Genomic DNA, 12,946 nt, shown 5'->3' on the forward strand with positions numbered 1-12,946 from the left:
AGACAGACCGATTCTCTGGGAAGAGTAAAATGTGTGCTTTTTCCATTTTCCAAATCCGGTTACCCTTTGGCTATATCTTTGATGTTAATGTAGCTAAACCCCCAGTGAGATTCTCAGAATCTTATCAGAGGAAGCAGACACGGAAGGCCAGGCTCTCTCATTGCTGGCCTTCCTAATCGGCAAGAAACTCACAACAGCCCTTTGAGTGAGACCCAAATACAAAGCTGTCGCTATTGTTCTTTTCCAGGATGGGTCTTATGTATCCATCTGCACATCAGCAACACTGCCCAAGGCATGCCACATTTTTATTGGGCTACATTAATATTCTGATGTTTAAAAGATTCTCATGTTTGCTCAAAGGAAGAGAAGTGATCAGGATGTCTTCAAAAGGCATATAGACATCAGCACTCTTGTTTTTCCTGGCTCATTTTAGTTAGGAAAGAAGGCAAGAAGTCAGAATCCATCACATCAATTGAGGGCATTAGATGCACAGTGTATCTGTCCCTGAGATATTTTCCCCCCTCTATATATTTACAAGCCTCCTACCACCTATTGTGCCAGTGTCTGAGCGGGAAGATCAACCAGGTAGTGTCCTGTGGCCCAGATGAAGAGCCCAGGTAGAGGGCAAAGCAGAGGGACAGTAGCATCAGACATTATAAGCCTTTCTTTCCCCTGGGAATTGTGGAATTTCTACTTCTAGACTTGTCTTAGTCAGCTCGGGCTGCTGTGAAAACATGCCCTAGGCTGGGTGGCAGTTATTTCTCACAGTTCTGGAGGCTGGGAGCCCACGATGGGGGTGCCTGTGCGGTCGGGTTCTGGCAAAGGTCCTCTTCTGGCTTGCAGACGGCCGTCTCCTCACTGTGTCCTTGTGTGGTGGAGAGGAAGAGCTCTGGCGCCTCTTGTTACAAGGACACTGATTCCATCGTGGGGCCCCACTCTCATGACTCATCTAAACCTAATTACCTCCCAGAGGTTCCATCTCCAAATACCATCACACTGGGGGTTAGGACTTCAACATAGGGATTTGAGGGGACACAAACATTTGATCCGTAACAAGACCACTGGAGTCAGCTTTCAAAGAACACTTAAAACAACTGAACTCGTTCATGTTCTTACTATCAGTGACCTAATGACCTCACATGACAAAAGACACAACTTGATTCCTGAGTCAAGAGTCAGGCCAACCCAAATCCTCCCTGGAAAGAAATCAATGCATGACTAATGTGCAATAAGCTAACGAAAGCAACCGTAGGAATGGCTAATGAAACTACGTGGCTCATTGGAACCCACACAGACACTTGACTGCTGCTTCTCACCCCTAAAAGAACCGAACCCAGTCATTTATTTTTTCAACCAAGACAAAGGACAACAATCAGTAAGATGTACCGATAGAAGGCATCTTGTTCCTTTTTATAGGAATATACCAACATTTTTAATTTTTTTCCATTGAAAAGGAATCTCTTTGTAAATGTAAATACACATTTACTTTGGCCAAGATTTCCAAAGAACCCAGCCTAGTATATATGCATAAGCCCACTGTTCACCTACTAAAAGCAGGTCTTGCTGCCCCGACCTCCCACGAGGCTGCTCTGGACCCACCAAGGCTGAGCAGTGGAACCCCAATATTGCCACAGCAGACAGGCCTCACTCAGGGCAGGGGTCATGGCCCTCTCTTAACTGCCATTAGCTTCCAGCTTTCTCAGGTCAGCCACCACGGCTTAGCTGCTATTCCTTCTCCAAACTCAACTGCCCTGAGATACTTCCACAGGCTTATTTCCATGGCCGATGTAGTTCATTGCTTTTCTCCATCAGGAGAATCAGAACTAAAGGAAGTGATCTGTGCAGAGTAGGTGTGTTTCCTGGGACAAATTTCCCAGCCAGATTCACTGCTGGCTGGGATGTCTCGGAGTCCCAGGAAGAGAGAGGTAGGGTGACGGCCGCTGCCAATGACTACATCTAAACTAGTCAACAAGGAGTTACAGTGGTTATCAATTCACAAAATAAAGACAAATTAACCTTTTATAGACCATCTGCTGTGCATATGGCATCCAGGATGTCTTTCCTGGAGCGCAGAGTTAACTCAGAAAAAGCTTGGTCCCTGGGACCTGTGTGCTGCAAGGTCATCCCCTACAGTCAGGAAGCCCTGGTGCTCCCCCACCACTCAGCCCGGGGGCCTGGAGGAAGGAGGTCTCAGCTTGTCCTCTCAGCCTGCCTGCCTCCCACGGGCCTGCACCCTGCCACCAGAGAGAATTGTACCCCTTCTCCACCGAAACCATCTGAAACTGGCTTATCGATTAAGATCCCCAGTGTTTTTAACCACTTTGTCATCTCTTCAACCTTCATGATCTCCTTCCCTGGGCATTTTTGGCCACCTCCGTGGCTGGAGCTCAGGCGCTAGAAACAGTCTGAGAATAAGGGATAGTAAGTCACATTATGAGGCTTAATTCCAGATGTTTCACTTACAGATCAGAACACTGCTCTGGGGACCTGTTCTCAGGTTGAACTACCTGAGTACGAAAATCCCTCCCTCTTTCTGTGTGGGTCTCGATCTCTCTCTGTCTCTCCCTCTCAATCTCTCCGTGTCTCCATCCCTCTTTCTCTCTCTATTTATGTATTTCTGCCATGTGGAGCATCTTGGGAATACTTTGTGTTTGGTTGAATGGCTTACTTATAAACAAACAGAAATTTCCTATTGCTGTATCCTTTAATGAGACAACAGCCCATAAAATATTGGTTTTCTGGACGCTTTTGTGAATAAAGAAAAGCCACGTGCTTATCCATGGTATCTGTTGTTGCTTTTAAAATTTTGCCAAAGGATTAAAGCTCAAGTGCCTGACTGAGGAGAGGACGTGAGAGACATCGGCTCTCATCTAAAAGACACTAACTCTATATTTGCATGTCAGCATCCTCTCTACTCATTATATACAAAATTCCTTTTATTCTATTGAATTAGGTTCATGTTGGAAGGAGAAAAAAATCTATTCACATAGATTGCAAAAAGGTGAAACCTGGATATGAGCATCTCACTAACCAAAGATGTCTAGGAAACACAAGAACACACACATTACATTATATTACATATATATAATAAAAACCTATACAAAATCTATATTATATATATATAAACCTCATGGTAGATATTTCTATTTCTCATCCAGATTTCCAGTTGCTCTCTCCTTCCAGGCACATGCCTCATTGAAGTCAGACACGGCCATGTGACTTGTTTTGGCCAATTAAATATGGACAGAAATGACATATGTCACCTCCAGGTGGAAGCACATGGGGGCAGTTCATAATTCTCCTTTGCTCTCTTCTCCATCCAGGGCAGACCCTGAGGTTGTGTTTGATGACTATTATAAGATAGCAGAGGCTCCATCAGCCTAGACCCTGAGTGTGGGAGATTGCAAATATTGCCCCAAATTCTTCCTCTCCCTGAACCCACAAGCTCTGCCTCTGGGCTCAGCCAGACGGACTTGTCATCAAATCTCTCCATTTGCCATCAAGAAACTAAAATGACCTCTAAAGAGAAGCAATTAAGACCATTAAAGAATCCAAATGAGCAAATCAAAGTGTACAGGTGAGTCTCTATTCTGATTATTGCGATCAGATTTCAGTTCTTAAGCTTAGCACTTTTTCAATACTCTAAGTTAACAAATTATGACGATGAATCAACGTAACAGTAACGAGTTTATTGTTCAGTGAAGCACGAAGGACTTTGAACTCACTTAAATATGATAAAATAAGAAAGGCTGGACACATCCTAGATTACTGTAATGCACTTTAAAGACCAAAGATTTCATTTTTGATTTGGACCTTTTAATGGTTTTATCTTTCTTTTAATGGTCTTTGTCTTTGTTCTATAGTAGCCTATACTCTCTAGCAAATCAAGCTGAAAAACAACAATGATGTGTCACCATGAGAGTTCAGTCCAAATGAGTGATTTCTAGAAATTGACCAAATTTTGGTGGTATTCAAGAATCACATTAAAATGTGTGTGCACACACTCTTGCACACACATACAGAAAGACATATAAAGAAAAGCAGTCATTTATAATGCATTATGCCACATTCAATGCTCATCACGACTCTTTTCCAAAAGCAGCCTACAGTCATTATCCAAAGACGTGTAAAACAGGAGCACTGGACAGTGTGCCCACATGGCCTTTCCCAGTGAATACCATGGAGCAAGAAATCAACTTAAAACCCATGAGGAAAGAAGAACCATAAGGTCTTAGAGACCAAATTTCAGTTGTGCCATTTCTAGATACCAAAAAGAAAACAAGAAACTATTTACATACAAATATATATATTTCAGGGCTGAATATATATTCTGAATACAATCTTTAAAAAAGTGATCAAGGATACCACATAACTCTTAAGACATTTGAAAGGGTCAAAACAGCATGAAATCAGGGGTTCCCTTTTCCAGATTATAGTTTCAGAATATCAGTCCTAAGTGTATTGCTGAGGTCTCTCACAGACACAACAATCCTACTCCCTATTTTCAGGAGCAGAACTAAACCAAAACGTCCTCATAAAAAGTCATATAACGTATACATATAGTGTAAGTAACTCATTTCTTTCCATCAGTAATTCACTGAAGAATTTCTGAATTGAGCCACATAAAGCAATATAAAACATCGATATCATGCAATCATAAAATAGCATCAATCTTAAGTATATTAATTCTTGATTATGATGAACGCATAGATGGAGACCCGATTCGATACCTGAAGCAACCTGGGAGAAGGTGAGCCCAGCACCCTGCGCCCTGGGAGCGCAAAGCCTACCTGAGATGAGTGAAACAGTGTCTTTCTCCCATGAGACGACAGTGATGTACGCCTCCACCGAGGAGGGGATAATGCACTTGAAGACCGCGACATTGCCTCTCATGGTTTTCTGGTCCTCCACACGGACTGTATAGGGCTCCCGTAAAACTGGAAGGCAAGAAGAGGACCCTCAGTGACACACATAGTCAACGGTTCATTCTCAGAGCATCCCATTTGAATATATACATTGTATCTTACATATAATAATTGCATCAGATAGGTTTATCGGAAAAAAATCCAAAGAAACCTGCATTTCATGTCTTAAATTTCCATCCATTAACAATAAACTACACTATATGCTAAAGGACTAAAGAGAACATCTAAAACCAGTTCATCTGAATGCATCTTGAATTGAGGAGTAGCTTCTTAAAAGAAGTCATGATGGGAAAGTTATGATGATGCTCTCCATGTTCTCTGAGGACTAAGGAAGAATTTTCTGACTATAAAGAAAAAGAATTAAAAAATTCAAGAAAGGCACCTTCTCCTGGGAATCCTTGAAAACGATCTGACAATTAACGTAACTCTTTATGAGTAAATTTTTTTCAACGACAGTTGCAAAGCAGTTTGGGGAGCAAATATTCTGCTTCCCATCTCTTAGGGAAGGATGCTGATTAAGGAGCCTGCCCAACCACCCCCAGCAAGAGGAGCAGCCCAGAAAGCACTCACAGGGGACTTCCATGAACTAGACGTCCGGGCTAGAGGCAGGGTGGTGCTGGGGTTACGTGCCCATTCTGCAAACCCCACTGCCTGGGTGCTAATGCCAGCCCTACCATTTACGCAGTGAGCAAGTTCTGGCGCCATCTGTGTAGTGGGGATTTTGATGATCCTATCTACCACATAGGGCAATTGTGATTGCTCAGTCAGTTAATGTAGATAAAGCACTCAGGATCAGATTGGGTGAGGTTACAGGCCCCAACACCCAGAGTTAGATCTACGCCATCCCTTGATGGGCGGAAGACCTCTGTCTGCTGGATAAGGAGACATCGGTGCGTCTGATTCAAGTTCTGCCCCCTTCCAGCTCTATAAATATGGGTGCAAGCGTTACTTCTCCAGAGCTTTATTTTCCTCACATTTACAATGAGAACACTGAGACAGGAAGATATCCAAGGTCTGAATTCTACAAATCTGTGATTTTCTAAGATACCCATAGAGACAAATTATTCTACTACCTAATCAACTCTCTTCAAGTTTTAGTCATTTATTGGACAAATATGTGTCAAGAAAACTGGCCATAAAATGAATTTCAAAAGAAACTAACATACCAGCAAAGATAGGAGTGAATTTCTAAAGGAAAATCTAAAAGGCAGAGGTAAATAATGCTCAAGAAGAAGTATTTTTGAGATTGGTGCTAGCTCTGTGATAGGCTGAGTATTTTAGTTTTAGAGTATGCCGTTAATAAGAGTATTATTCCCCAGTCCCCATTTTTAACTTTAGTATTTAATATCTTCCCAACTGGGAGAACTTTTTCATGCCTATCTCAAACCAGAGAGATTTGCAGAAGTTTGGGAATCTTTTTAAAGAAGATCTCATCCCTGCACTCCATGTGCACATCCTGGCTGATGTGCTGTTCCGGGTGGCCATTCCATGCCTCCTGTGGGAGGTCCACTAGGCGGGCAGTCAGGGTGCCCAAGAGCCTGAGCTCAGAAACATCGTCATTACACACAGTGGCAGGAACTGACTTTGCACAGGCAAGCACCTCAATAAATAACCCCTTTGGGGAGAGTGGAGGTCTATGATCACAGGTTGGAGAGAGGCAACAGAGACAAGTAAACCAATCAAAAGCATTAACGAATGAGAATTTGGGCATGGTGGAGAGTAGAAGACAGACAAGAGGAAAAGGGTAGAGAATAGATGAGAAGGGGGCACTGGACAGCATGGCAAAGGCTGAAGAGAGAGCCCATTATTGCAGGGTCCAGGTCACCTGAGCAGGTGTATGAGTCCAATTTAAGTTTGTGTCTGTGTGATGTTTGTGTCTGAACTATAAAATCACTCCATCTCCCCAAACCTTCAGTAAACAAATGGCTCAGGTGAGGGAACTTTTAATAGAAATCAAGAAAAGGGAGGCTAGTCCCACGTCTCAGTCAGAAAAGAGCAGGGATGAGAGAAAACGCCCATATGGGGACAGAGGAAGTACCTTCCCACAGGACATGCAGTCAAGCACTAGGCCTTGTGACGGGAACCACAAATATAGGGTGACCAACTGGGACTTCCCCTGTTAGCACCCAAAGTCGGGCATCCAGGAACCCCTCAGTCCCGGGCACCTATACACATGCCAAGAAGTGCCCTCTCCCCTTCAGCTGCCCACTGGCCTCACCAGCACCAGGACCATGGCAGCAGTCACAGGTTAAAATCTCTGTGACTTTTTCTCCTCCCTATCTCCCAAGCCAGCCCCATGGAGCCCAGATCTTCTTGAAGCAGTGACACAACTACGATGCACTGAACCCTACTGAGCTCAGAGAAAATGCGATGTGGACGGAAATTCTCCACCCCTTCAATTTATCATTCACTCCACAAACACAGACCACGCACCAAGTCTTTAAAAATTTATTTTAGGATTTCTAACTATGCTTGGCACATAGTAGGTGGCCAATAAATATTTGGATAATGAATAAATGGAAACACAGAGCTTCCCTTTTGAGAGTACTTCTAATCCTATTGTAGAAAAGACATGTATCTACATTTGAATTTATAGCCACTATCTATTGTTTAAAAAAGCAACTTGGGTTTTCATTAGAGATCTCTATCTCATTAATGGAGAAATGTTTATTCCTGAGGGACCCACAACTTCAGAAGCCAACACTGCTATCTACTGGTTTATACCTCTCACGGCACAATATATGTCTCCCAGGGTCATTGTAAGCCTCCCAAAAGGCTTGTGTAGATTTGGTCTTCAATCTGTATCCAAGTACTACTAATCATTGTCACACAGACTGGGCTAGAAATCTAAGATACAGGAAAAGACTAATCCTCATTTTAAATGTGATTGGCATTTGCATTATAAGACAGCCTTACCTAAGATCGTGCTTTGTGTCCTACGTTGGGGTTTCCCCAGAAGCAGACCCTGAGATAAGGGGTTGGGTCCAATTGATTGATTAAGGACTTGATTGCTAAGGCTGAGGGAAGGAGGGCAGGGGAGACAAAGCAGCCAAGCCAGGGTGTGATATCAGGGGAGTCCCAGCTTCAGCCTGATCCTGAGGGGAGCTCCTCCCACTCTATGCCCAGGAGCTGGGACTTTGTCATCTGAGAGCAGTTTCTCTCTGGTGGGGGCTGGTCCCAGGAGCCTGGCATTCCCAGGCACTTCCGCTCTCTGTCTGTGTGAAGCTGCTCCTGGGCACAAGCGATCCTTGGAAGGCTGCAGATCCAAGTTCTTAGCAACCAGCATAGATGCTGGGGGTTCTGACTCAAGGGCTGCCCACAGTGTCCACTACAGCCATTGTAGTTCTCCTTAGTCAAATCTACAAGCTTTGAAATCTTTCTGTAAGAGCTAACGTGGTAAGGGGATCAGGAGCGAGAATCTACAGTGATGGGACTTTGGGGAAAAACCAGCCTATGTGGTGAGTAAGGGATGACACAGCTGATGGGCAGTGGTAGTACTCATCCCTCTCTGTCAGACTTCATCCTTTTGAATGGAAAAATCCTTTAAAACGTAAATATCAGTAACCAAGGAATGGTCTCATTTCACATTTGACTATGGAAATTAATTTAACCAAATCAGGCCAACCACATAATTGGTGGGGCCCAGGGCAAATTGAAAATCCAGGGCCCTTTATTTAAAATGGAGGGGGAAAGGGCCACTAAAGACGCTAAAATATAAGACTTTTCCTTTCTTCTATGGTCTTTCTCTCAATCTTTCATGGTGTTTTTTATTTGCTACTTCATGTCACACTCCCTGGAGTGCAGAGATCATCGCCGAGCAAGCGCAGAGCCTCACAGGCTCCCTGGACCACACTCCACTCAGCGCAAACAGCCCGCCAGCTGCAGGGCCCCTTCCTGCCAGTCTCTAGGCTGATGCGCTATGCCCTGGCCAGGGATGAGAGAGGCAATCTACCCTTCCACATGCCCATTGTCCCAACCCCCAATGGACAGGCAACCACTAAGGAATTGCAACCTCCATGTGTGGATGCTCTTAGTCTCTGGATGGAAGGACATGAGGCTTGCCCCCAGCAAGTTGCTGTCTAAATGAGCTGTGGTGCCACTAGCTTGGGGCATGAATGGTTTCCACTGTGCCCCACTTCAGCGTGCGTGCACCTGTTCCTACCCACACACCACCCAGGCCCCCACCAGGATGGAGGGTGGTGGTGGTTGCTGGACAGGGGTGGAGGCGGGGGCCAGGCAAGGCCAGAGCACCAAGAATTAGCAGGACAGGAGTGGTCATTGGGTGGGGTTAGGGAGGTGGAGGCTAAGTGGGGCTCTGGGCACCGGAAGACTGGGGAGAGGGCGGTTGAGAACCCTTCCCGGGGAGGTTGCATGAGGCAGGACCCTGCAAGAGCTGAAACTGTAGGTCCCTGGAGCATGTTCGGCTGTCGTATCGCACGTCACTTATGAAACACAAATGGGGAGATAAAGCCTTAATATTTCAAGATGGCAACAGGAGAGTGTTAAGCCTGAGCACAGGGCCCTTCTCAGCACTGGGCCCCGTGGGACTGCACGGGTCCCATCCCGTGAAGTAGGTCCTGATCCGAATTCTGTCTATGCAGCAACCAGAGGATGGGGGAGGACGGGATGCAGGTGAGTGAGGAGAGTCTGGAGCATTGGGTACTGCCAGGGAAGGCATGCCTCAGTGGCCCTCCCTCTCCTGAGGGGTCAGATTCGGATTGTTCCTAACCCCCTTGATTCCTAAGTGATAAAACAGAAAGAGATGCCCATGTGTTGGATTTCTGTGGAACACCAGAGGACTTGGGGCAGGGATCTGGGTTCACGCCTGTTGTCTTTCCTGGTTGGGAGATGGTGATCTGAGGTACAATGTGATCTCGAGGAAGATCACTTTAAGAGAAATTGGTTTTTTTGCTCTATTTTATTTTGTGGCTGATTACCTAAATACTTGTGAGATGCCCTAAATATTCAGTACATGTTGAGTACACTCTCAGGTCAAGCACTGTCTCGGGGACTATGGAGATCCTCACATTTATGGAATGATGAGCTGCAGAAAGAGAGAAAATTCACATGGCAGAAGAACTAGAAGGAAAGAGTGAAAGACTGAGGTGCACGGGACTGAGAGTGAGCAGAGGTGAGAGGAATCTAAGGAAGGACGGAATGCAGGTCCCTGTGAGGAGCTGGTGGGGAAGGAGGCACTTGAATTGGTCCAGAAGGGCTGGAGGGACTTAGAAGGCAGAGAGGAAAGAGGGAGAAGACGAAAGGTGAAAATGAGCACCGAGTGCTCCAGAGACTCTGAGGCACTGGCCCAGTGCCACTTAGCTAAACCAGCCTCCCAGTTGGCTATGGGCAGCCAACAACAGGCTCACAGAGGCTTCTATTTCCTTCATCTGAAAATGGAAATAACATCTACCTCACGGGGTTCTTGTGAAGATTGAAATAGCGAATGACTTTAAAGTACTTGGCACAATGTCCAGCACATAATCATCATATTCGTTAAGTCTCTCTGATTGCTGGCCAGAGGAGCCTACTTGAGCTACCCTTGGCTGAGATAGGAAGCATCCTCTGAAGACATCAGGAGCTCTGGAACCTGCAATTGAGCCCTAGGAAGGGCATCGCAGCCTGTCCCTCTTTGATTCTGGCTTCATCCTTCTCTTTTCCCGCAGACAGGCTTCTTCTGTTTTTCTGGCCCACATAGAGGATAGAAGGTGCCTGCGCGGCCCACAGTTCCCAAGCATCCTGAGGAGAGATGGACTCTCTCTCAAGATTTCAATGTCAAATTCAGAGGGTAGGGGAACTGATAACCAGCTTGGTTAACTGCTCTCTCTCAGTACAATCACCTGTGTCCAGGGGTTCAAGACCATTTTGTGTGATGTGGAGGCAAGACAGTTAGGGGGTTATCATGGGCTGGGCAGAGAGGTAGAGATGTCTGCCATATATGCAACTATTCTTAGCTACCATTATTATATGAACATTAAGACAACTTTCTTAAGAAAACAGGTCAGCCAAGTGTTATCACTTGCTTTTTCTTAAAACAACTTTATCAAGATATAATTGGCATACAATAAACTACAGGTTTATTGATTAGTTGCGATGTATGTACACACTCATAAAGCCACCACCACAATTAAGATAATAAATGAGGCATTATCCAAACAGATTATTTGTCCTCCTTTGTATTCCCTCCTTCCCACCCCTTCCCAGTCAACTGCTGATGTGCTTTCCATCATTAAGGATTAATTTGCATGTTTTAGAAGTTTAAATAAACGAAATCGTATAGGACATACATTTTCACATGGCTTCTTTCACCCAGTGTAATTATTTTGAGATTCCTCTCTGCTACTGTGCTTACCAATAGCCCATTCCTTTTCATTCAATTGTATGAATAAACCACCATTTGTTTACTCATTCATCTAATGATGGGCTTTGACCTAATTTTGGCTATTCCAAACAAAGCTGCTATGAAGATTCATGTAAAGGTCTTTGTGTGGACATGTGTTTTGGGCAAATACCTAAGAAAAGAATGCCTGGAATATATGGTAGGTGTATATTTGTCTTTCTAAGAGATTGCCAAACTGTTTTCCAATGAGGCTGTACCATTTTACATTCCCACCAGAAGTGTATGAGAGTCCCAGTTGCTGCATATTCTCAGCAACACTTCTCATCACTGTTTTTAATTTCAAACTTGTGGATATATCTATCTCATTGTGGTTTTAATTTGCATTTCCTTGAAGGCTAATGATGTTGACTATCTTTCCACTACTTACTAGCCACTACATATCTTCTTTGTTGCAGTATCTCTCCAAATCTTTCACCCATTTATTACAATACGATTGTTTTCTTACAATTGAGTTTTTAGATTTCATCACATTTCTGAATAAAAGCCCTTTAACAGATATATATCTCGGATGTATTCTCTCCCAGGCGGTTGCCTACCTTTTTACTCTCCCAACAGTGTCTTTAAAGGAGCAGAGGCTTTTAATTTTTATAAAATCCAAAATAACAATTTGTTCTTTTTATGGATTGTGCTTTTGGTGTCATACCTAAGAAATCTTTGCATAACCCAAGATTGCAAAGATTTTCTCCAATTTTTCTTCCAAAAAAGTTTATATTTAGATCTATGATCCATTTTGAGTTAAGTTTTATATACAGCACAAAGTATAGATTGAAGCTTATTTGTTTGCATTTGGATATAAAATTTTTCCAGCATCATTTGCTAAAATGACTATCCATTTTTCACTGAATTCTCTTTGCACCTTTGTCAAATTTCAGTTATCCATATACATGTGGGTCAATTTCTGGATTCTGTTCTGTTCTACTACTTATACTTATAATATTCATCTTTAAATAAGTCTTAAAATAGCATTAGCCCTCTTAAATTATTGTTTATTTTTCAGGGTTCTTTTGGGTATTCTAGGTCCTTTGTATTTCCATATAAATTTTAGAATCAACTCATCAATTTCTATTTGTTAATAAAAAAAGGTTACTGGGGTTTTCATTGGGATTGTATTGAATCTATAGATCATTTTGGGCAGAACGGACATCTTAACAATACTGAATCCTCCAAGCCATGAAAAAAAAAAAACTATTTTTCTCCTTTTATTTACATCTTTAATTTCTCTCAGCAATGTTTTGCAATTTTCAATGTATAGGTCTTTCACATTTCGGATTGGATTTACCCTCGAGTATTTCTTGTTTTTGATACCATTATAAATACTATTTTTGTGTGTGTGAGGAAGATTGGCCCTGAGCTAAAGATTTGTGCAAATCTTCCTCTATTTTGTATGTGGGACACCACCACAGCATGGCTGATGAGTGGTACGTAGGTCTGCGCCTGGGATCCGCAACTGCGAAACCCTAGGCCGCCAAAGTGAAGTACACGAACTTAACCACTATGCTACCAGGCCAGGCCCTATAAATAGCATTTTTTTAAAAATTCATATCTACAATTTATATGTGTGTGTGCACTGAATTTGTACACTGTCATTTAAATAGCTTCACTTATTAGTTCCAGTAGCTTTGTT

General features: G+C 43.4%; 1 protein-coding gene across 6 annotated transcripts in view; it reads right to left on the minus strand.

Moving 5' to 3' along the window:
* Positions 1 to 12,946, minus strand: part of DSCAM (DS cell adhesion molecule) — a 690,516-nt gene that overhangs the window by 559,921 nt on the left and 117,649 nt on the right. For all 6 annotated transcript variants that reach the window (XR_011433076.1, XR_011433077.1, XM_023630201.2 and 3 more), the window contains exon 3: positions 4,791 to 4,937. Coding sequence is in view for 4 of the 6 variants with exons in the window: in XM_023630201.2 (XP_023485969.2) it covers positions 4,791 to 4,937 (147 nt within the window). In the remaining 2 variants the exon portion in view is untranslated. The remainder of the gene's footprint in view (positions 1 to 4,790; positions 4,938 to 12,946) is intronic.

Source organism: Equus caballus, chromosome 26 (genome assembly GCF_041296265.1).
Source record: "Equus caballus isolate H_3958 breed thoroughbred chromosome 26, TB-T2T, whole genome shotgun sequence".
In the NCBI taxonomy this organism is placed as follows: Eukaryota; Metazoa; Chordata; class Mammalia; order Perissodactyla; family Equidae; genus Equus; species Equus caballus.